General features: G+C 43.9%; 1 protein-coding gene across 1 annotated transcript in view; it reads left to right on the top strand.

The window, feature by feature from the left end:
* plcb4b (phospholipase C, beta 4b) overlaps positions 1 to 22,940 on the top strand; it is a 54,018-nt gene that overhangs the window by 26,097 nt on the left and 4,981 nt on the right. Inside the window, exons 6-34 of the mRNA XM_079290570.1 lie at positions 3,206 to 3,286; positions 4,010 to 4,069; positions 6,158 to 6,301; positions 9,076 to 9,155; positions 9,273 to 9,326; positions 9,984 to 10,065; positions 10,173 to 10,273; positions 10,720 to 10,777; positions 11,823 to 11,931; positions 12,233 to 12,443; positions 12,581 to 12,674; positions 13,602 to 13,681; positions 13,803 to 13,887; positions 13,987 to 14,077; positions 14,167 to 14,262; positions 14,614 to 14,738; positions 15,294 to 15,389; positions 15,537 to 15,681; positions 15,772 to 15,856; positions 16,410 to 16,534; positions 17,558 to 17,609; positions 18,153 to 18,255; positions 18,495 to 18,659; positions 20,011 to 20,215; positions 21,003 to 21,091; positions 21,231 to 21,387; positions 21,481 to 21,530; positions 21,919 to 21,984; positions 22,443 to 22,558. Coding sequence (XP_079146696.1) covers positions 3,206 to 3,286; positions 4,010 to 4,069; positions 6,158 to 6,301; positions 9,076 to 9,155; positions 9,273 to 9,326; positions 9,984 to 10,065; positions 10,173 to 10,273; positions 10,720 to 10,777; positions 11,823 to 11,931; positions 12,233 to 12,443; positions 12,581 to 12,674; positions 13,602 to 13,681; positions 13,803 to 13,887; positions 13,987 to 14,077; positions 14,167 to 14,262; positions 14,614 to 14,738; positions 15,294 to 15,389; positions 15,537 to 15,681; positions 15,772 to 15,856; positions 16,410 to 16,534; positions 17,558 to 17,609; positions 18,153 to 18,255; positions 18,495 to 18,659; positions 20,011 to 20,215; positions 21,003 to 21,091; positions 21,231 to 21,387; positions 21,481 to 21,530; positions 21,919 to 21,984; positions 22,443 to 22,558 — 3,005 coding nt within the window. The remainder of the gene's footprint in view (positions 1 to 3,205; positions 3,287 to 4,009; positions 4,070 to 6,157; positions 6,302 to 9,075; positions 9,156 to 9,272; positions 9,327 to 9,983; positions 10,066 to 10,172; positions 10,274 to 10,719; positions 10,778 to 11,822; positions 11,932 to 12,232; positions 12,444 to 12,580; positions 12,675 to 13,601; positions 13,682 to 13,802; positions 13,888 to 13,986; positions 14,078 to 14,166; positions 14,263 to 14,613; positions 14,739 to 15,293; positions 15,390 to 15,536; positions 15,682 to 15,771; positions 15,857 to 16,409; positions 16,535 to 17,557; positions 17,610 to 18,152; positions 18,256 to 18,494; positions 18,660 to 20,010; positions 20,216 to 21,002; positions 21,092 to 21,230; positions 21,388 to 21,480; positions 21,531 to 21,918; positions 21,985 to 22,442; positions 22,559 to 22,940) is intronic.

Here is a 22,940-nt window from a genome sequence, read left to right as displayed (position 1 = left end):
TACTGTCCTGGATGAGCGCGTGAAGGCTCAGCCTGTGATGCGCGCTGGACCAGTTTGTCAATAGCCTTGTTGTTCCAGGTTATTTACTCCGTCCTTTTCTCATCCTTCCTCCTTAATGACGGTCCCCCCGGTCAGTCATTAGCGTTCACTCACTCACACACACACATAATGTAGCAGAGGCGTCCCCTTTATAACCCGATACGTCCTTGTTGTAGTCAGAGCTGCAGATGTAGGCGGCCCACATCGATCAGCGACGCTTCGGCGTGGCGGCTGCTCGTCTGCAGCACGCCCACAGCCTTAACCCGCACAGAAAAGATTATACGTGTGTGATCGCAGTAAGTGAATGTGCTCTTTGTTTTCACGTATCGACCATGAATCATTTTCTTCATTGGAATGTAGCTGTATTGTCGGTGAAAGGGGAGTTGAGTCGTATGATTGAAATCAGGAGAAAATGTGGGAAAATACAGCTTTGGAGACCAAAGAAACGTATCAATTCTAAAATTGCTATGTGTTCCTGAAGCGCTCACAGCAAGTTTAAAGTAGAGATTGATACAGCACAGTAGACATCAGGGTATAACGGATACATTCAATAATAATACCATAGTATTACCGTAAAGAAAAGGGTACGATTAAATTATTACTCAGTTACAGCTGCAGCATATTTATTGCCCGTCTATCCAATACAAATATAATTACAAATGATTTTGACAAATATTTTCCAAGAGCACAAGTGATCCATCTTGCAGTGTGTCTCTGTGTGTATCTTCCTGTCTTTTTGCCAACGTTTCCTCTGACTAACTTAATCAGGACACTTAGCTAGGACATTTGCCGAGCAAAGGCAAAGTGTGTCACACACACACACACACACACACACCCACACACACATATCAGTCCTCTCTGTTTGTGAGAGTAGGGGAAAGCATCATCAAATCCACAGCCATGCCAGAGTGATCCATGAAACTGGGCCGGCATGCTTCTGAAGAAAGTCCTCCGTGTGTTGCTGCTCTGTTGCCTGTGCCTGGAAAATACAAAGCCTGCAGGGGATTGAAATGACGTACGGCGAGTCCACCCACAGACAGACATGCTCTCTATCAGTCCCTGTCATAAGGGCACACACACGCACGCACACACACACACACACACACAAATATGCTTAACAGCATGGATGTTTTCCGCTGAACGAAACCCCACCGAGTGACAGATGGTAGTGACAGGTAATGAGCAGGGCGTGTACGTGTGTGTAGTACATCGTTTACAGTGCCATTCAAAGCTTTATAGGTGATCTCTTATCAATGCTACATGTAGCTATTACGGTCATGTCCAAAGTAACAATATACAACGTTTGACTACTTGTAAGAGCATCTTCATGTCTAGCTCCTGTCTTTTGCTTACATTCTCTTATTGTCTTCTTTTCTGCCAGTTGTTATCTGACTAAATGTGGTGGATACTTTGTCTTTACTGTCTCTGTTTAGCTTTACACAGTACAGTGCTCGAGCCTTTAAGATTAGCTATAGGCCAGCTATTAGCCAGAGGCAGGAAAGGTCAGAGGTCAAAGAGATCGTTAAAGGCTCCCCTGTGTGTGTGTGTGTGTGTGTGTGTGTGTGTGTGTGTGTGTGTGTGTGTGTGTGTGTGTGTGTGTGTGTGTGTGTGTGTGTGTGTGTGTGTGTGTGTGTGTGTGTGTGTGTGTTTGTGTGTGTGTGTGTGTGTGTGTGTGTGTGTTTCTCATTCATTGTCTACTAATTGGAAATCAATCACTTAAGATCTGTCCGGTGTTTGGTTCCATGTGGACTGAACAGCCTCAGAGAACAACAAGTCAGAATGTGGAGACTCTGAGAACTGTTGGTCATTTTAATCATTTATTTCTTCCAAAATGTTTTGTAATATTGGTGGATATACAGCCGTACTTCACTGCTGTGAACAAAAATATTTGAAAACACTCTGAAGTTGACGGTTAGACAACATAAGCCTATTATACATGCAGGGTGTGGGTATTTGCGTCATACATGCTTTATTATACCAAATAATAATGTAACAAACATAACAAACATAAAAAAGAAACTTGGCTCGAACACTAATTGCAAAATTCGGATATAATGCAAATAAGAACGTGGCGGGGCATGGTGAGTGTCTTACATCCCCTTGATGCTCTTTAATGTAGCTGTAAACAGACGTGTGTGTGTGTGTGTGTTTAAGTTACTGAGCTTAACTTAATAAAATGAATGCAGACCAGTTTTGGTGTTGCTGCTATTGTGTCAATGATCATTGTACGGAGGGGACAAAACAAGAGAGACTCACAAAGGCACTGAGGACAGAATGTAGACATGTTGAGTGGGACCTGGACTTCAATAACTAGGGGTGTCTGTCTGTCTGTCTGTCCACCCAGGGATGGTCAGAGCTTCAGCTAATTGTTCCTTTGTGGGTTAGAAGGACTGAGTTTTCCCACAAACCTTTTAGTTTTACGACATCGAGCCGTTTGATGGTGTAACGGTAGCCTGCTGTATGTTCTAAACAGTCGGGTCTCATTTGGGATCGTCTCTTTCATTAAGTTTGCTTCACTCTGTGACACCGAAGCCTCCGTCAGTCCCAATTCAGATGAAAGAGTCCAGCTTTTAGCTGCACTTACAGCAGGCTCACTCGTTCCTATAATGGAAATAAGATTGTGGAATTGGTTTTTATGATGGTTTTAGATGACATGATATGGCCAAATAAAAGCCTACTTAGTCCTATTCGCAGCAGTGTCCCATGGGAGCAACACCCTGAAATAATACTGTGTGTGTGTGTGTGTGTGTGTGTGTGTGTGTGTGTGTGTAACAGCGTCATCTCAGCTGGGAGAACACACTTTTAATCTTGCTCAAACACACACACACACACACGCTTCTCACCCAGGGCTATCACCTGTCTGTTTAACAGTTCATAGCGGTCACATTCACGTCATTAATGTTTGCCCAAGCAAAAGGTTTCATCTCCTTCATTTTCTTTCTCACATTACATATGTACATACATTTGCGCATACTTTGTATGTTTTTGTATGCGTCTTTTGGCCGACGGGTACATCTTAGAAGATGAATTCGCTGCTTCTGTCTGTCTGGTTGCTTAAGCTCTGCGTGTGTGTAACAGGTTGACTGTTTAATGTCCTCCCATGTCAAATAAAACCCAGTGAATGATGAAGCCTCTTCTCTTATAAATATTTCTTTCCCCTCTGCAGGACCCGTACGTCTTTGATCCCAACTGTCGGATGACGGTGGACGAGTATGGCTTTTTCGTCTGCTGGAAGAGTGAGGGAAAGGTATGACCTCCACCTCCTTGTGTTTGTATCTTCCTGTCCTCCAAAGTATATGTGTGTTTATTTCGTAGTAAAAAGGTTTATCTTGTTCAGAAGTAAGCTCTTTTCTGACACAAACCTTTTATCCCTGGAAACCTGTAAAACACACAACGCATCATAACATTTTCCATTTTCCAACGAATATCTTTCAATTTACTTTCTTCCCTCTACGTGTCCAGTTGTTTTCAGCTCATGCAAGTATGGTATCCAAATCAACAAGGGGAGAATATATTGATAATTCATTACATTACAAGTCTGCTGCTCAACAGCAAAACCTGTCGGACAGGAAAACTAATGTGTGTCTCTGCGTTCTCTCAACCTGCTGATCCCGTGTAAGTGTTGCAGGGGGCTGGAGGCCGTCTCACTGGCAATTAAACTCCCAAATTGAGCCATGAGTTCTAATCTGACAGCAGTAAACAAAGAAGGACGTGTTAGGTATTGAATACTTGATAATGAGAAAGATGTGGCGATGTTACATAATATCCTATGTTAATAACTGTCGTCAGATGCAGAGAGGTTGTGGTGTTGTCTCTGTTAGAAATGATTGCAAACCAAACAAAGTGCACCGTGACCCATCTGTCTTGTTTCCTTATCTTCTCCCTGTCCCTCCATGTCTCCCTCTGCACCTGCTATCATATCCTCTCTGTGCTTATCCTCTCCGTATCTTTCTGTGCGTGTCTCCTGCAGGAAGGCCAGGTCCTCGAGTGCTCCCTCATCAACAGCATCCGCGTTGGTGCCGTCCCAAAGGTGAGACCTCGGGAAAGACAATTTCCTCGCTTCTGTTCTTACAGCGTTCACGCTCTCTGCACAACATTCGGTCTCTCGCTCCCTCAGTGACTCTCTTGGTCAAATCCGGGGAGACGTCCACGTCGGGCGCATTATTCATGCTTTAATTAGCTGCAGCGGTGTATTCTACCAATCGACCGACTGATCTGGGACTCCTGAGCCTCTTCCGGATTCACCAGGGGCATTAGCGGAACATAAACATCAAATATTGAACTCATCAATATTTATACAACCCCGGCTGGGTTTAGCTGCGGGTTCTTTATTGTCTGGGTTAAGGAGTTCACTCTGTGGGATCACGATCTCTCAGGTATAAGTCGTTCCGTCTCGGTCAGAGCGACCTTTCCTGGTCCTGTAATGGGAAACAGATCTAGAAATAGCCAATATGCACCAAGCAGCTGCATTGCTTTGTATTTTCAGAGCACCTGGCAACCAACCAACCAACCAACCAACCTTTTCAGCTATGGAGCCAGATACACACACGCACACACCTGTATTGTTTCTCTGTAAATGAAATATTGATTCATATTTAGCCTTGACAGTGAAACATTATGTCGTAGTATTGAACCTTACAGACAAGATGAATGATGAAAACTGTTACGGTTTTACCCATGCGGACTCCTGCCTCGAATTAGGATGCAAGCCTGTCGAGCCACTAAAAGTCAAACAGCTGACAGGCGACGCCGGTGTGTACTGTGTACATAAGCATTACCAGTGTGTGTGTGTATTGTTGACAGCAGTCTGTTTGCTCGGCCCTCCGGGTGGACGTGTGTGTGTGTGTGCATGTGTAAGGGCACGTATACAGATACTGCAGCCTGACGGCAGCCCCTCCAGTCTGTTCAAACGCTGCACAGTGTTCTGTAAGCCGCCTAAGAACAACAGAGAGCACCGGGGGCTTCTCTTCAGAGGCTAACGCGGTTACACAAGCCCCCGAGAGCTGTTTCACATAATCCAATGAGCGGGAGAAGATGAATGGCCCGGGATGATTGCTGGCTGGGGTTTTGAAAGGGCTCAGGCTGTTGCTGTTAATTCAACCGCCATGAATCATGTCGTTTCAGTAATAATGTTTTTATTCTTCTCTGGTGCTTCTCATCGTTAGCTGGTCACATCCAGCACATGGCAATGTTTTCTGAGATCAATAGCGGCTCGATGGGGCTCCCGCCTGTTCATTATGTGTGCTCAATCAGAATCCAAACCGGTCCGTATTTGCTGCTTTTTGTTGTAGCATTGGAAAGAAAAGGTCTCGATCAATCATTGGTGCCGTCTGAATCTTGATTTTCTTTGTTTGATACTCAGATCTTAGACATCGTGAGGGTCCTGTGCAGACATTAAACCCATTAACATGGTGGACAAGTGTCAAGTCCAACATGTGCAGTGAATAGAAACCTGTCAGAAGCCTAATGACAACATAAAAGACCAAGTCAGCTTCCTAACTGTTGATTGCGTTTCGCCTTTGAGTGAAGTTAAACCGAACTGCACATTTACTGAGCCAACAGAAGTGACCAGTTAAAGTCCGTTGAGCCGATCCTCCTCACATTCAAGTGTTACTCACCACCGCAGTGTTACTCACCACTGCAGTGTGAGTAACACATCTGGATTTCGTGGAACTTTTCGAGCTGCTAAGATTCCTTTTGAATTTAGTATTGTAATATGTTCCTCCGTGATGGATGTTTATCGTATCCCTTTGAGCTGAGCGTTGGTCTCCCACGCATGATTCATACAGTTTATCATACTTTTCAACATCCTGAGTCTTATCCACAGCTCCACTCAACATTTCAACTGTCTTCTCTCGAAATTGGTTTCTTGTCAGTGACTATTTACGGCAACAATACCAGAATAGGAGATTGAACCCTCCCTTAAACTTTCTTTCATTTCCTCTTGTAAGTTATTGAACACCACGGCGTTGCCTCTCATTTGTTTTCTATGTTTCTGAAGATGTTTCTCTGTTTCTGTCTTCATCTCTTTTTGTCTTTCTGGGCGTGTTTTTGTCAGACGGACACATAAATAATGTCTTCCAAATCACAGAGAATCTGACAGCGTTCTTTTTGTCAGGACCCCAAGATCTTGTCTTCATTCGAGGCCCTTGGAAAGACGGAGGCGGACTTGGAGGGCTGCATCATCTGCATCTGCAGCGGCACAGACCTGGTCAACCTCAACTTCATGTTCATGGTGGCGGAGAGCCCCGACACAGCCAGGGTAAATACCTGCATCCAATGTGTGCGGTTTTGGACAAATCTAACTTGTATTGTATATCTGTATTTACTTATTCAAGGGGAATGTTCATGACGGTCAGAAACAAATATGTGATGATGAAACAATCGTACGCTCGAGTTAGCACATGGAGTTCACCCCTTAATTCATTCTGCATCAAACAGTATGAAGGCTAAAATAACCCTGACGCAGCAAATATTTTTTCCCGAAACAAATTGCCAGGTGAATGGTTCATAAGCCCACTCCTACACAAATTACATCTGGTGTTGATTCACTCTGATAAATAGATTTAGAATGAGGTGTGTGTGTGTGTGTGTGTGTGTGTGTGTGTGTGTGTGTGTGTGTGTGTGTGTGTGTGTGTGTGTGTGTGTGTGTGTGTGTGTGTGTGTGTGTGTGTGTGTGTGTGTGTGTGTGTGTGTGTGTGTGTGTGTGTGTGTCACCTCATCTCTATCTCCCGTTGTGGCTCCTGCGCTTCTGCTGTTATGTTTTTTGTCTCGCTCTTCGTCTGCTCTCGCTCTCTCTCCCTCCTCTCTCTCGCGCTCTAACTCTCTTATTCTTTGCTTTTATTCACACATCTAGGAAAAGGCTCTGTGAGAAATCTGACTGCCTAATTAACGGCACCTCTCCACCCTTCTCGTTATCGCTCTCTCACTCTTCAATTTTAGTTTTGGGCTCAGACATGACACCCCGTTATATCTCTCTCTCTCTGTCTCTTTTAATCAGCAGACATTGTTATTGATGACCCCTGCTGGCAAACATTGTACACATCCTGTACGGCCCACAATAAACAACTGTGTGTGCAGATTCAATTTCAATTTCCTGGATCTGAATTGATCTGCATGTAAGTACGGCACTTGAACCAAAGAATTGTAGTGTCAGTCGTGGTATAGAGCTTCATTCTAGGATAATTGAAACCAATTTATGCAATTCTTCAAAAGAGAAGGTCAGCATTATTCTATATTTGACTTATTGTCAACAAATCCTAAAAAGAGACCAAAAGCAGTCGGCCCATTAGTTCCTGTTGAAGATGTAAATCTTTTAAAAGGAGACAGAAATAATAGCTTCATTTTTTAAAGTCTGAAGTTATTGAATAAAACAGCTGGGCACCGCAGTTTTTAAAATGTTACCCATTTGTTGGGGACTATTTTTAGCAGCAGATTAAAACACATTTGGTTTGCAAGTATGTATTTACAGCAGCATGATGGTGTACTCAAAATAAACTTCATCATAATAGAGAAACATGTCACCCAGTGCAACAGTGACTCATTCATGTGTTTTAATAATAAAAAAAGATATATATATATATATAGATATATATATATAGATAGATTTTCTTTTTTTATATAGATATTTTTTTTTATATATATATATATATATATATTTTTAAGCTCTATATATATATATATATATATATATTTATATATATAAAAAAAAAAATATATATATATATATATATATATATATATATTTATATATATATATATATATTTATATTAAAGGCAGCTTCAAGACAGAGAAGAAAAAACCATGAAACATGATCTCTCTTCTATTTAGTGACACATCCAGTGTGGCTCAAAGGCTTGGCAGTAGTTGAAAGACACAGAGCCAAAGCAGGAAAAAGCACGTTGACAACTAAAGTGAGAGTTTTTCTCAGCCTCGGGGTTGTTGATGCAGAGTAAATAACATATGAATAGTTTCTCAAATGGATTTACGTCTATATGTCATGAAAAGAGTCTACTGGCAGTGTCAAAGGACCACTACAATGATTAAAAGCCACAGCACACTGCTAGCCTTGAGGAATTCATCTTTCTTTATGTAATGTATTAAAAGAAGTCAGTTCTGACTCAGCAAAATGTCCCCAGAATTTAAAATCTCCGCCCGTGTCGAACCAAACTGAAGATGCATGTTTTGTGCCGGCACAGATCTGTTATTTGGCACCGCAGCATCGCTGTTTATGCATCGCCCATGAGAGTGTGTTTTTGTGGTGATGGGTGTTATAAACGATGTTTGCACTCCGGAGAGCTCCCTGCCACAGGGCTGCCAATGATATTTGTGCAACAGCCTTCAGCAAGGAGGCACACACACACACACACACACAATCGCATGCACACGTACACACAGATCCAGGTTCATGTCCTCGTCCTTCACACATTTATTCCTGACATTTCTGTCCCTCTCCCTCTTGTTGTCTCTCTCCCTCTCTCTCACACACACACACCGTGACACCATCACCACTTCCCAGCATGCAGGTGGCCCTAAGTAGCAGACCACGGGAGATGACAGAGTTATTTACATCAGCAGAGACACACACACACACACACACAGGGCCACATGCCCAACCAGACTACCCCTGCTGCACCCGTTATCTTGTTTAATGTTGTTACAATGACGCCAGTCATCATTATCTGTGAAAGTGGAGGACAGACGGAGCACAAAGACGGAGTTAGAATCAAAGACATTCAGAGACGGAAATTCGTCCTCTCTCGGTTCCGGTCACTGCTTGTAGACTTGAAACAGCTCACTGTGTTGATCACTGTGTGTGTATGCTCCTGAGTGTGTGTGTGTGCGTGTGTGTGTGTGGTCCTGATTGTCCTGTCAAGGCACTCGCCTGTGTGTGTGAATTAAGAGGCAATTCATTTGCTTGTGTTTATTTCCCCAAAGACACTCCCTTGTAAACACAACCCTGTGTGTGTGTGTGGGGGGGGGCTTTGGTTTGTCCGTGTGTTAAGACTTCATACTGCTGCTTGTTTTGTCTGCAGAAGTGGATCGAGGGTTTGAGGTCTGTCATTCACAACTTTAAGGCCAACAACGTCTGTCCAATGACCTGCCTCAAGAAACAGTGAGTAATTATATAAACTCTGTTTCAGGTTTTGTTTTTCTCTATAAATACCTGGTAAAAAAATGAATCAGCCATTTCTCTAATCTGTGCTTTTTTAATTCCCCTCTCTCCTTCTAGTTGGATGAGAATGTGCTTCCAGACCAATGTGAATGGGAAGATTCCTGTGAGAGGGTAAGAGTAGATGAATGAGATATTTGGTCAACCACTCGCTATGTGTACACGTTGAGCAAATTATAAGAAATGCCGGGGAAATAAATGCAAAAGCGTTTCCATCAACCTGTTTGGAGCGTATAAACTCTGCGACGGCGTAGTTTGATCAGAAGTTGTCACTATGAGCTGCACATGGCTGTAATCTGCCAGAAAGTGAAGTAGAGTAGAAGTTGAAACACAGATCGCCTTCACCATCCAACCGTCTAGGACAGGGAAAAGGAGAGAGGTTTCAGGAATCTGTTTCAAGTTACATGTTCAGTAGCATGTTTCATGTTGTCCGGAGATGAAGAAAGTATAAATACATATCCAGAAAGATGCCAATAGCAGAAACAGCTGAAAGAATTCTGACGAAGCAAACATTTAATTTGCATTCCTAATCAGTTTAGGTGTTTCCATATCCGATTCAGCGCATCAACTTTTTTTTTGCCAAAGCCTCAAGTCAGCATAAAAACATAATTTTTCCTCAAATTCTGCCGTTTCCATCCAGCTCTTCTAATGCAATACTTCAAAATGCACATAAAGATCTGTGAAACACGGCTACTGTGCCGACCCAGTCCACTCCAATATGTCTCGCTTAACTCTTCACCTTTCCTTCTGTCTTCCTCTCTCGTTTTACAGCATTACTCGAACGTTTGCGTCAGGAAAAACCGAGAAGGGGATCTTCCAGGCTCTGAAGGATCTCGGCCTTCCAAGTGGAAAGGTCAGACAACTCTGACCGTGGACTGTATGAACCAGATGGATCATATGTGGCACTGAAAACTGTAGGTTTGTTGCTCTCATGTTACGACGGCCGTTTATCTCCCACAGAACGATGAGATTGAACCGTCAGATTTCACCTACGACATTTTCTACGCGCTCACACAGAAGATCTGCCCTCGCACAGACATAGAGGAACTCTTCAAGAACATGTGAGCGTGCTCTTCTTAACCTGCCTGCCCTTTTGTTTAATTGTAATATTAACTGATTTTATACCTCAAATGATGACTAGAACGTGATCAATCCTCCAGATAAACATGTAACAGTAGCACCCGAGCATTGCTTTACTCCCGTGTTACCCTGTGCCTACATAGCGAGTGTTGAGTGTGAGCGACTCCATCTTGTTGGAAATAATCAGAAGAAATGTTTCTGCGCCTGCTGCACTAACAACGTCTGGACAGCCTAACCTGCTTCCACAGTTCAACATTAATTATGAGTGACGATTAACATGTTATTGCTAAACGTGTAACATTTGAGTACGATCCCCTTTTCAAAGACTGCTTGCTCATTTTAACTGATGTGAATGACTGAGAGGATGTCCATTTTCCTTTTTTAAGAGGCATAACATTGTTTTTCTTTCTAATTAATTCCTTTGCAGCAATGGGAACAAAACTGATTATTTAACTGTAGAGCAGTTAGTCAGCTTTCTGAATGAAGTAAGCTCTTTATCATTCATTAACTTCTGTGTGTTGCTTGCTCGCCCCCCCCCCCCTCTCTGCAACTCCCCCTGCTTTGCCCGCTGCCCTGGGTAGAAGTTGCCCTGGGTAGAAGTTGCCCTGGGTAGAAGTTGCCCTGGGTAGAAGTTGCTCTGGGTAGAAGTTGCTCTGGGTAGAAGTTGCCCTGGGTAGAAGTTGCCCTGGGTAGAAGTTGCCCTCCGGCCCAGACTGGACATCAGCCGACCCTCATTAAAAGTGCATCAATGAGTTGGACAAAGTATTTAACTTCCAGTCAACCTGCAAGGGCAACTTCAACCAGCTCCCCTGTTCTGCATTCCCGCCCTCATCCCATTCCCCGTGCGTGCCCCCCCCCCCCAGCTTTCCTCCTCGCGTCTGATTGGTGTTGCCATGGCAACGGGAGGGTAGAGGTTTCCGTCCCGTTGCTTCCTGCTCGGCTCGTCTCGTCTCCTGCCGTCTGTCTTGTTTTCTGTTTGGATGAATACCTGCTTGGTCCCCTCCACTGTGGAGTCGCGCGTGTCGCTGCTTCATGCCCAGTCCTGTGCATCACGCTGTAGGACCCGCCCACGGAGCCAAAGCGTTGCTTAAATTAAATTCCCGAGTGGCTTTGTGGGTGGGCACTGCCAGTGCCAGGATGTTGTTGTTTTGTTAAAGTAGAGCTGCCTTGAACCTCTGCAACACGTCTGACTTCCTTGCTTTTAGGCAAAACACTGCACCTGTTAGTGTGGCTCACTGCTTCCCTTCAACATCTCATAATTACATGTCTGTTAAGTTCTGTTTATACCTAAGTGCTCTCCATTCAAGACCACAATCATGATTAAAATCAACTGTATTGATTTACATCATGAATCAAAACAAGGAAGTTACAGTTCTTGAAGTGAGCAGTTTGTAGCTGTCCCCAGTCCTGTGTGTCAGTGGAAGATGCTTTGTGTACCAGATCCAGTTTGTTTGTTTGTTTGGATACCAGTATACGTGTTGACGATACGTCTGTGGATAAATGTGTGTGTGTGTGCGTGTTGCTCCTCAGAATCAACGTGACCCTAGGTTAAATGAGATCCTGTTCCCGTTCTACGACCCCAAGAGAGCCATGCAGATCATCGACAAATACGAGAGAGACGAAGAGCTGAAGAAGAAAGGTAGAAAAGTGGCAAACGGGAGGCAGAGAGATATCTTAGGCTGTGCTGCCATCTGCATGTGTACCTTTGCAACGACAGTACGTTGCATCAGGTTGTCGGCATAGTTCTCCGCCAAAATAGATCATTCTCTGCCTCCGTTTTGTTTTCCCTGTTACACTGCCGGTTATAATACTGCTTTCAATCTGAGGGGCTTTTCAGTCTGTTCACTGTAACCACCACCAATGATTCTAATATGATAAAGAATCATGATATTCACCCTCAATCCTGTTAACACGGTCCCCCCTTGTTCCTTCACCCCCAGGCTGCATGTCCAGTGATGGGTTCTGCCGGTACCTGATGTCAGACGAAAATGCTCCGGTTTTCTTGGATCGGCTGGGACTGTACCAGGAGATGGAACAGCCGCTGGCCCACTACTTCATCAGCTCCTCCCACAACACGTACCTGAACGGACGACAGTTTGGAGGAAAGTCTTCAGTAGAGATGTACCGGCAGGTCCTGCTGTCTGGATGCAGGTGAGTTAACGTGCGTGTGAAAGTCTGTTAAGATTTTGGATACAAACACGCGCGTGGTCTAAATGGGTAAAACGTCTAGATTATACATTTTATTATGCAGTGCATGAACAGTTTGTGTGTGCGTTCCATCCGGTCAGATGTGTGGAGCTGGACTGCTGGGATGGGAAAGGAGAGGACCAGGAGCCCATTATCACTCATGGCAAGGCCATGTGCACAGACATCTTGTTCAAGGTGAACACGCACGCACACACACACACAGCAATATAGTACAGGGGTCTTCAACGTTTTTCAGGCCAAGGACCCCCAAACTTGCATAAACATACCTGTTGTCTTGCATACAATACTGAACTATCAAATAATGGACAGATTCATGTTTGGAAAAAACAAATAAAAAAATGTAAAAATTGTTTAATCAACCATAAATTTCACGGCCCCCCTGTTGAAGACCTCTGTCCTAGAGCCTTGGGAGTGGGCTGTACCCCCACTAAAGCTGTCATTGCAGTTCGATAGGTGTCAGTCTCGAGTGTCTAGGACCTTGGGAAGAGGTAATACATTGAAATTTGTGGAATCATGAATGTGATTTGAAGTTAGCTCACAAATGAGATTTTGAAAGGCTTTCATTTTGAACCGCTACATCAGAATGTGCTGGTTCTGTCTGAGTGGCACCTTGAGGTGGCCTCCTATTAACCTGTGGTGGAATGATTTTGTGACTATGCACCATTTCCTCTTAGATCTCATCTGAAACTAGTCAAATTGTCTCATGAATGTGATTTGAAGTGAGCTCATGAATGAGGAGTCTTGCACTAGACTCCTGAAATGTTGTGTGTGTATTCCTAGCACTCCGTGGCACCTTTGTTTCAGGTTTGATGGCTGTAGCTTGTTCCTTTGGTATAGCTGTCATAGACTCCCATTGCTTTGGGCTGGGGGCGTGGCCAAGCACAGAATAAGGGTTCGGGTGACAGGAAGGTCCTAGTACATTCACACAGTTGACTCTTTTTCTGGCTTCAATACTTTTGCTTAAGGCGTGCCTGCCCCCTTGTGTTGAGAGTGTGACATTGCATATATTCCAGCTTTGACTTCTCTCTCGTTGCCTCTTTTTCTTTCTTCTCTTCTCCTGCTTACTTGTTTTCTCTTTCTCATCCCCCCATCTTCCAACAGGATGTTATCCAAGCCATCAAAGAGACAGCATTCGTGACCTCGGACTATCCTGTTATTTTGTCCTTTGAAAACCATTGCAGGTATGTGTTCAGTTCGTAATCAGCAAGGCTGTTGACGCACATGTTTGATATTTGTATTAATTTATTATACAGTACGTGGCCACACGGCATTCTGTACGTGTGTGTGTGTGTGTATCACCAGTAAACCACAGCAGTACAAGATGGCCAAGTATTGTGAAGAGACCTTCGGTGAGTTCCTCCTCAAACAGCCTCTGGAAAACTACCCGGTAAACACTCTCTCTGATTCACAGTGTTTCTCAGAGTTGATTGCATTTGGATGATGGCCCTCTCTATATTTAAATGCATGATTGTGTTCTGTTGGGCAGATTGAATCGGGGCGCGCCTTACCTTCTCCAAATGAACTCAAACGCAAAATCCTCATCAAAAACAAACGCTTGAAACCCGAAGTTGAACAGAGTACGTAACCAACTCAGCTTGTTGAATACCGGTAGTTAAATCTCTGCTCATAATATGGTTTAACGTGTGTGTGTGTGTGTCTCATACAGAGCAGCTAGAGGCCTTTAAGAAACACATGGAGGCAGGAGAGACCAACACCCCCGCCATCATTATGGGAGAGGAGAATGAAGAGGAAACAGAGAACGGTCAGCTGAATATATATATCTATGTATATATATGTACTATATATGATGTGTGTGCATATATAAACTGTTTGCATTTTGTGCTGACATGTACACAACATGACACCTTATCAAAGGTCTTTCAAACAAACATGTTTGAAGGGAAAACAATAGGTGAACACTAATTTGAATGGCTATTAATTTGATTTCATAAAGATCAGAATGTTAAAAGAAACAAGAAATCTTCAAACCGCTGCATCAAGTGCACACTGTAAAGTAAGATTGGTGTTGCAGCGTGTCCAAATAAAGACAATGCATCAAGTCATGCCAAAACACCAACCGATACTAACGCTAGTAGAATATTTGTGCGTGTAGGAGAGAAGGAGGCGGAGGATAAGGATTTGAATTCAGAGGCTCCCGGCAGTCTGTCGGAGGCCAACAGTGTTTCCAAGAGAAACTCTGTCAGCGCGAGGAAAGGACACAACAACAGCATCAAGAAGGTGAGCGTTCACTTTGAGGACTGTTTGGCTTCTGAAATGCTCAAATGAACCATTTGCACTGCCATGAACCAGTGATGTCTGAGGCATCCGTTAGATCTCACTGGGCAGACGGGAGGTTCAGAAATGGCCTCAGAACTTCATTTCGTGGCATCCATACAGTATGTTTTGTGCCAATTATCCCGTAGTACACTGATCTGCAAAACTGTCTCAAAGATGGAATACTTTAAAAAATCCAAAACATACAACATGAAGGCTCGTATCCATTTTAGAGTAAGGACAAACTCTGATTTGCGCCATCATATAATAAAAACAAACTAAAGATGACGTGAAATGATGTGTACAGTCAATTCAATGTAACATACTGTAGATGCCTTCAGAACAATAGAAGAGTTCTGTTCTGAAGTAAGAATAGTCTGAAACGTCTTTTCCAAAACCACTCAACATAATGTTTCACTTCCAGGATACACTCATTGTTAAAATAGGATCCTTTTTCCGTCATTTAAGAACTTAAGCTCTGACATGAACTGAGTGTTTCAACTTCGTGTCTGTTTCTAGGTGCCTGACGATGACGTGACAGAGATATCTGTAGCCACAGAAGCGACAGACGTCACAGATATCTCAGAAGCATCTGAACAAGACAATAACAAGAAGGCGAGCACATCACTGCCACGACACTCTTCCACGCTTAATCACTTCTTAGTTAAAAAGAAACAAACGTCGTGTCTGGGTCAATGCATCAGACCGCTCCAGCTTTGCGTGTATGTGAAACATGCATCTGTTTGTACCCGACCTGTGCAGGGTGTGGAAGAGGCGGAGGACTCTGAAGAGGCTCTGATAGCTCAGTACACTTATGTAGGAGCCACCACTAACATCCACCCATGGCTCTCAGCAATGGTCAACTACGCACAGCCCGTCAAGTTCCAGAGTTTTGATGTGGCAGAGGGTGAGCTTTGACTTTGGTATTCGTTGTGTTGCTCTGGGTGAAAGCAAGATGCCACGAGCACGTTTCATTCCCTTTTCTCCCGTCTTTCAGAAAGGAACATCCACCACAATATGTCATCGTTCAACGAGTCTGTCGGTCTGGGCTATCTGAAGACCAACGCCATAGAGTTCGTCAAGTATCCTTTGGGCTTCAAGTCAAAGCTGTGCTGCGTTTATCTGAATAGAATTCGATGATGTAGGTTCATCACTACGAGCGACTGCCGTTTTTCCGTTCACATTGCCATTTGACAAATTATTTAATTTTAGCTTTAATGAACACCACCTTGGATGTTTTGTTATGATCACTATTCTTCACTGAGCAGTTACGTTGACGCCGTGAAGCTACATGTTGGTAGCTGTATAATAAAATTAGAGTTTTGATAGATTGAGGTCACGTAAAAGAGATCTGAATGGCGGGTCAGATCTGATGTTTTTTAGCCATGTTTGTTTCCACTCTGCTCTCGGAAAAGCACTCGAGGCCTCTAGAGGCCAGTGTGCTTTTGGACTGTGTGACCTGACCTCACACAAACATTCACACAAACTTTGCCTCTCTCTCCCCAATGAGGCTGTTGACCCAAGCTGTCACACTAAAAATAGTCCTACAGTCTGTTTGACGCACAAGCACAACACACGTGCTAGAACACACATGCTCCCCGGCTCTTTTTTTTATTTTCCTGAGCATCAGTGCAGCTACAACAAGCGTCAGATGAGCCGTATCTACCCCAAAGGGGGCCGGGTGGACTCCAGTAATTACATGCCTCAGATCTTCTGGAACGCAGGCTGCCAGATGGTCTCACTGAACTTCCAGACCCCAGGTACCACAGCACACAGCACGGGCCCTCTGACCTCAAACACTCCACATACATGTGCATATACAACTGTCAGCACTCAGTTAACCTTCTGATCTAAGCATGCAGTGAACTTGTGACCTCACATATTCATACGTCACACTGAAAGCTTCCACTGCTGTTGTCTAAATGAACACACCCACTAATCAAATATACAGAGAATGATGATGAGGACATTTCGACTGACTGAGGATCCGTTTTTGATTGAAATGTTACTTTAAAATAGTCAGTTCACCAAAACGCGTGTTCTCACTTACTGCTCGTATTTTTTGATTTTATGGGCCACGGTTTGCGAATATTTGCGCCTGAAAATTCTTCTACCATTCCAATACAATGGAAACAAAATACCCGACAGCAACATGCGAGTATTTGGAGATTATCTTGGACAAAATATATGTTCCAATGAGAACACATTAAGGTCTCTGGTTCGGACTGAGTCTTTAAATAAACGTGTTTGAGTCGGTGCAACATCTCAGATACTGTCTAATCAGCAAATCAGAAGAACGCAGAAACCATGGTGCTATTTCTTGCCACATTGCTTGATGTCTATTATATAGTACATGTGAATCCAGCATTTGCCATATTGTGATATTAAAAAAAAAATCCTGCACCTCACTGGTCCATTCATTGTCTTGCATACGCACCCACCTGTGAGACATGAATTAGTTCAGCTTATGCATTGCATGAACATACATGCACACCTATACAGTGAGTGATGCCTGTTGGAAAACAGCTGCTGCCCCATGGCCAGAGGCAAACGGGGGGCCGACCATATGGCCTGCTGGGAGATGAGCATGTGCGAGCCTGGAGGGGGGGTGACACACGAGGTGGAGCTTCTGTGATGGAGGGAGAGAGAGAGGACAAATGTTAAAAACTCTTCCAGCCAAGAATAAGCTCCACAGAAACCAATGCAAATGAACTTCATTGTTTTTGTTTTAAGATTTGATATCTGTGAGAATTTATAAACATTTCCTTCATTCTCTCTCTCAGATCTGGCCATGCAGTTGAACCAGGGAAAGTATGAGTACAACGGCTCCTGCGGGTGAGAACAGCTTCTCTTTCCTGTCCTCAGCTCATCCCCCCCCCCCCCTCTCCGAAGCTCATCAATTAAAGCTTGTCACATCTCATTAGTGGTTGCCAGCGGCGAGCGTATCTACTGTCTGCTGTGAGAGCCAATGAGTGCTTTGGGGGAAGCGGGACTCCTCTTTACCCGCCTCCGAGGCGCTCTGCAGTCATCCATCTCTTCCTTTCTCCGTCCCTCGGCTCTAATACTGTCCCCGAGGGCAGAGACTTTACTGCTAATGCTGGAAATCTCATATGTGGGAAGATCAGGGCTTGTGCAGACACCCATCATTGCTAATACCACTCTGCTGGGCCCCGGGTTAACGCACTCGCAGTCCCTTCTCCTGCCATACCTCCTTACTCCTGATATTATTGTAGAAACATTGTATTAAATTATTAGGATTATGTATTGAGCAACATCAGTGCTCCCACATTTGATCTAAAAGGCAGATTGATTTTTGTTTGTATATTTTCCTGCTTCATCGTGTGTGTGTGTGTGTGTGTGTGTGTGTGCGCGCATCAGGTACCTGCTGAAGCCCGACTTCATGCGGCGGTCAGACAGGATGTTTGATCCTTTCTCAGAGACGCCTGTGGATGGAGTCATCGCTGCAACCTGCAGCGTACAGGTCAGGTCATCTCACGCTTCAATCATGCAGCAAAACTGTTCAATCCTATAAATGTAAACATCACAGTGATTTAGCATGAAGCGATTATCAATAAGAAATCAGCCGTTAGCTTATATTACACATATCTGATTGTACCTCATAGCTACTGCGCCAGAAAATAGTTACTTCTTAATTAATGTTCTTGTGAAATCTACAACTTTAAAAGAATACTCATAATGCCGTCGTTCTTTTCACTTCAGGTGTTCTCTGGACAGTTCCTGTCGGACAAGAAAATCGGCACGTACGTTGAGGTTGACATGTACGGGCTGCCGACGGACACCATCCGCAAGGAGTTCCGCACACGTATGGTGATGAACAACGGACTGAACCCAGCCTACAACGAGGAGCCCTTTGTCTTCAGAAAGGTAGCGAGAAGGAGCAGCGGAGGAGGAGATAACGGATACAGTGAGGCAAAAACAAATGTGCTGCACTCATCTGAATGCTGTCTGCATCGTGATGAATGCTGCAGTAGTCGGAGGGATGGAGAACAGCCATGATTTGCATTGAAAGAAAGGTCTCGTGATGATGGAAGGGAGTCACTGGGTGGTTAGAAATCTAGAGGAGGAAATGTGAGGGAGTGATGAGGGATAGTGTTTGTCATTTGCAGAATATCACAAACGTAAACAGAGAGGGGGACAAGAGGAGGCAAGGTCTCTTGTTTGCCTGTGTTTTGGTCTGCAGAGAGGAAGAAAGTGGAAAGAATCAAAGGATAGGAAGAAGAAAAGAACAAACAAACGGATGGAGGAAGAGAAAAAGGGAGAATGAAGGAGAGATATTGAGAGCGAAAGTGAAAGAAACGTAATAGTGCTGCTCTCAGCAGAATGAGGAGTCTCTCAGCCATGACTGTGACTCCAGCTTCCTAACACACACCATCAATCACAGCCTGCCGCAGTGCTGCTCTGCTCACACACGCACACACACACACACACACACACACACACACACTGCTATCAGAGGGGCATCACAAGCAGAGCTGCTGGGAAGGCTCGTTCCTCACATCTTTAAAGAGACACAAACGCCCTCAGATGCTGCTACACCTTTTGCATGCATGCATATACAGCGCTGTCGAGATGAGTCAGAGCGAACAATACACACCAGCAGCACTCCCATACAGTACATCAAGGCTACGTTTGCATAGGCGCTCCCACCCCTTCATCTCTCGTGAGTATTCTTCGGTCTTATCGCTTATCACCCTCTTCGTCTCAGTATTTATCACCCTCTTCTCTCCGTTCACTTATCTCCACTTCACTTATTTTTTTTTCCAAGGGTGTGTGCACACAAGCACATTCAGAGACACAAACGTCACACACACGATTTACTCCCTGTATGTGTGCCAGCGGTAGAGATGGCCTTGTCAGTCGTCAGATATGCTGCTGTGCTATCATGCCTGTCTTCCTGTACCACACTGACCGTCCCGATAGTGTCCCCTGCAGTTTCATCCTTGACCTTCTGATGCCGTTTCTGCTTTAGCTCGAAACGAGAGAGCATTTTACTGTAACGGCTGCGAAGTAGTTTGTTTTCAGCGCAGAATGCGTTCCTGGAAGTAGACTTCCCACAGGGCCGATGACCTACTCCGAACTGTGACTTTTATTTTCTGTTGCACTTTTTTTGTCGTGCCCTGTTCCTCAACCCATCTTTTTTTCCTTTATTGTGGCTCCTTCCTCTCCCACCCACCCGCCTCCCTCCCTCCCTCCCTCCTCCTTCCCTCCCTCCCAGGTGATCTTACCGGATTTGGCAGTGTTGCGCATCGGCGTCTACGACGACAACAACAAGCTGATTGGCCAGCGCCTCCTGCCTCTGGACGGCCTGCAAGCTGGCTACCGTCACATCTCGCTGAGGAACGAGGGCAACAAGCCCCTGTCGTTGCCCACCATCTTCTGCCAAATCATCCTCAAGACCTACGTGCCCGATGGCTTCGGAGGTGAGGCCAACGTGAACATACTCACAATAAACTTTATGTTGCTCTTTGTTCTTCGATTGGTAAATGCAGAAGTAATAGTTTGTCTCATACCGACACTTTGTTTTACTTCTCGGTTTATTCATGGCTGATGGTAAAGTTGTTTCTGTGGCCTGTAGGGAGGAGAGGCAGCGGGGCACCTCTCTCTCTCTCCCGCTCACTTCCTCTCAGCCTTGGGTTGGTTTAAACAGTCACAGTAATGGCATGGTGCAAATGATGAGAGTGAATCTGCAGTAATAGACAGTTTAAAACAGGCACAAGCATACAGATGAGGACAATTGGAGTCGTCATTAAATAAAGCCAAGGGGCTCGCGCTGAGGAGCCATTAGCTTCCATACGTTCTGCTGCTAGAATCACTTCCCTGCCAAACACACAGCACTGTATTGCGAAAATAATCCATCTTTTAGAAACCGTTTTATGAAAACAAGTTGGATCCTTCCCCAGGGCCAGTTAGACGAGTGCACTCTCTCAGCATGAGGCAGTGATTAATCATGCAAGAGAGGATAGATCTGTGTGAACGGACATCAACTATGACTCACTTTGTTTACTACCTTTCTAAATTCAAAATAACATTTACTATAGTCCAAATAAATATCATTTTAAATACATCAGAGACGGCTCCTAAAAGTGTATTCCCTCAGATTTCTTTGTTTTCTTTTCATACAAAAACAATCCCTCAACCCACCGATTTATTCATGAATCTTTTCTTCTCCCGTTACAATAAACTAACAAATGGTTTTGTGTGTTGCAGCCATCGTGGATGCTCTGTCGGACCCAAAGAAGTTCTTGACCATAGCAGAAAAAAGAGCTGACCAGATGAAGGCGTTGGGGATCGACACGGTACGCGATGACAACACACGCATGTGAAGCTTCATACCTGTGTTAACTCCCACAGCTGAGCTTTTAACTCGGATATACCTGCTTCCTAAAGTAAAAACAGTGTCCCTTACCAACCGAGTGAATCATTTCCCTTTTGCAGAACGACATAGCAGACGTTCCCAGTGGAAGCTCAAAGAACGACAAGAAGGGAAAGGGCAAAGGAGACACTGTGAAGGCCAGTGTGACTCCGCAGTCCAGCTCAGACATGGCCCAGAACTCCAACTCCGCCCAAAACAACACCGCAGAAACCAAGAAGGGTAGGCGCCGACGTAAAACATATCCATTTTAAAACAGACGTGTGTACACCATGTGCACACAGAATTAAACTGGACTTTCCTCTGCCGTTTCAGATAATGCACTCGTGCCTAATGTCAGCATTGATGACTTGAAACTAATGAAGGTTGGTAAACAAACACTACAGCAAGGCTGCTACGGCTCGGTCTGTAAGACGTAGTAGATGTGGAAGAGTTGAGTAATAATGCAGTAATTGTTTATTATTGTGGAATTAAGTACCAAGAATGTTTGCTTTTATCAGTTAACTATAAATATTTACAAAGCAGTATTTATCAGAGGTATTGCTAAATGATGATATTGGTGTAATGTACAACGAAAGGTCACTTTACGTTTCCGTTTGAAGAAATGTCCACACACTTTGCCCTCAAAAAGCATGTCAAATCAAACTACTGTCACCCCCTTTTGAACCCACAATGATCTCATAAGATAACTACTGATGCCCAGATATTGTGCCTAAAAGACTTCTCAACGAATACATTTCTCTCCCACTGCAGACGTTCCTTAAACTGATTAAAAAGCAGCAGAAGGAGCTCAACACTCTCAAGAAGAAGCAGTCAAAGGTGGGTGAGAGGCTGCTGTTGATGCTCAGAGGGACGGCTGCTCCTTTCATCTCCCCCTGACCACTGCTTACACAATCTGTTCATTACAAACATGCATAAATGCAGCCACATAATTAATGTGTTAGAAATGAGACTTGCTAAAGTTGCTTTTCCTTTGACCACAGCTTACCATAGAGACCGTGGCGGAAGCTGGCTCAACAATTATCATCGCATTAAGTCCTATTGCATAACCCATGTATAATAGTACCATCCGGTCGCCATCTGTTGGCTGAATATAGACAACAATATTGACACAAAAGCATCAATGTTTTTTTAAATAATCATAGTTTTGTATTGAAGCTGCCCGTTTTGCTACGATATACATGTTTTCGGCTTAATTCTCATATCGTTCATGGAGGTTACAACTGCATTTCTACAGTAGAAATACTTAAACTAATACATGTTCTTCTTTCCAATAGGATCAAAATACAATGCAGAAAGCCCACTGCACCCAGGTAGACAAGATGGTGTCTCAGCATGATAAGGAGAAGACAACCCAAGAGAAGCTGTTAGAGAAAGCCATCAAGAAGAGAGGGTAATTCAGAACACATGTTCAACAAACAAGAAATCCAAGACGTATCATACATACATAGAGATAATTGCATTGCTCAGGTTTGTCAAAATATAATATGAAATAAGTCATGTTGAAAAAAAGGCCCGATATATCGAAAATGGCATGGAAAACGTGATATAGTAACCAAAAAGTCATCGTATAGAATGTCATTAAAAAGTCTTCATGTTCATTGAAAAATGCACACACTCATATTGTATGTCGTAAAAAACTTGAATCATAAAATACTCGTCGAAAAATGTAATGAAAAAAAAAGTCAAGTTAGTATGTGAGACAAAAAAACATCTTTATATAGTATGTCGAGAAAGTCTTTGTACCGTTTGTAGAAAGAAGTCATGAATACAAG

Source organism: Melanostigma gelatinosum, assembly GCF_949748355.1.
Source record: "Melanostigma gelatinosum genome assembly, chromosome: 19".
NCBI lineage: Eukaryota > Metazoa > Chordata > Actinopteri > Perciformes > Zoarcidae > Melanostigma > Melanostigma gelatinosum.
This window is presented reverse-complemented; position numbering and strand designations above follow the sequence as displayed.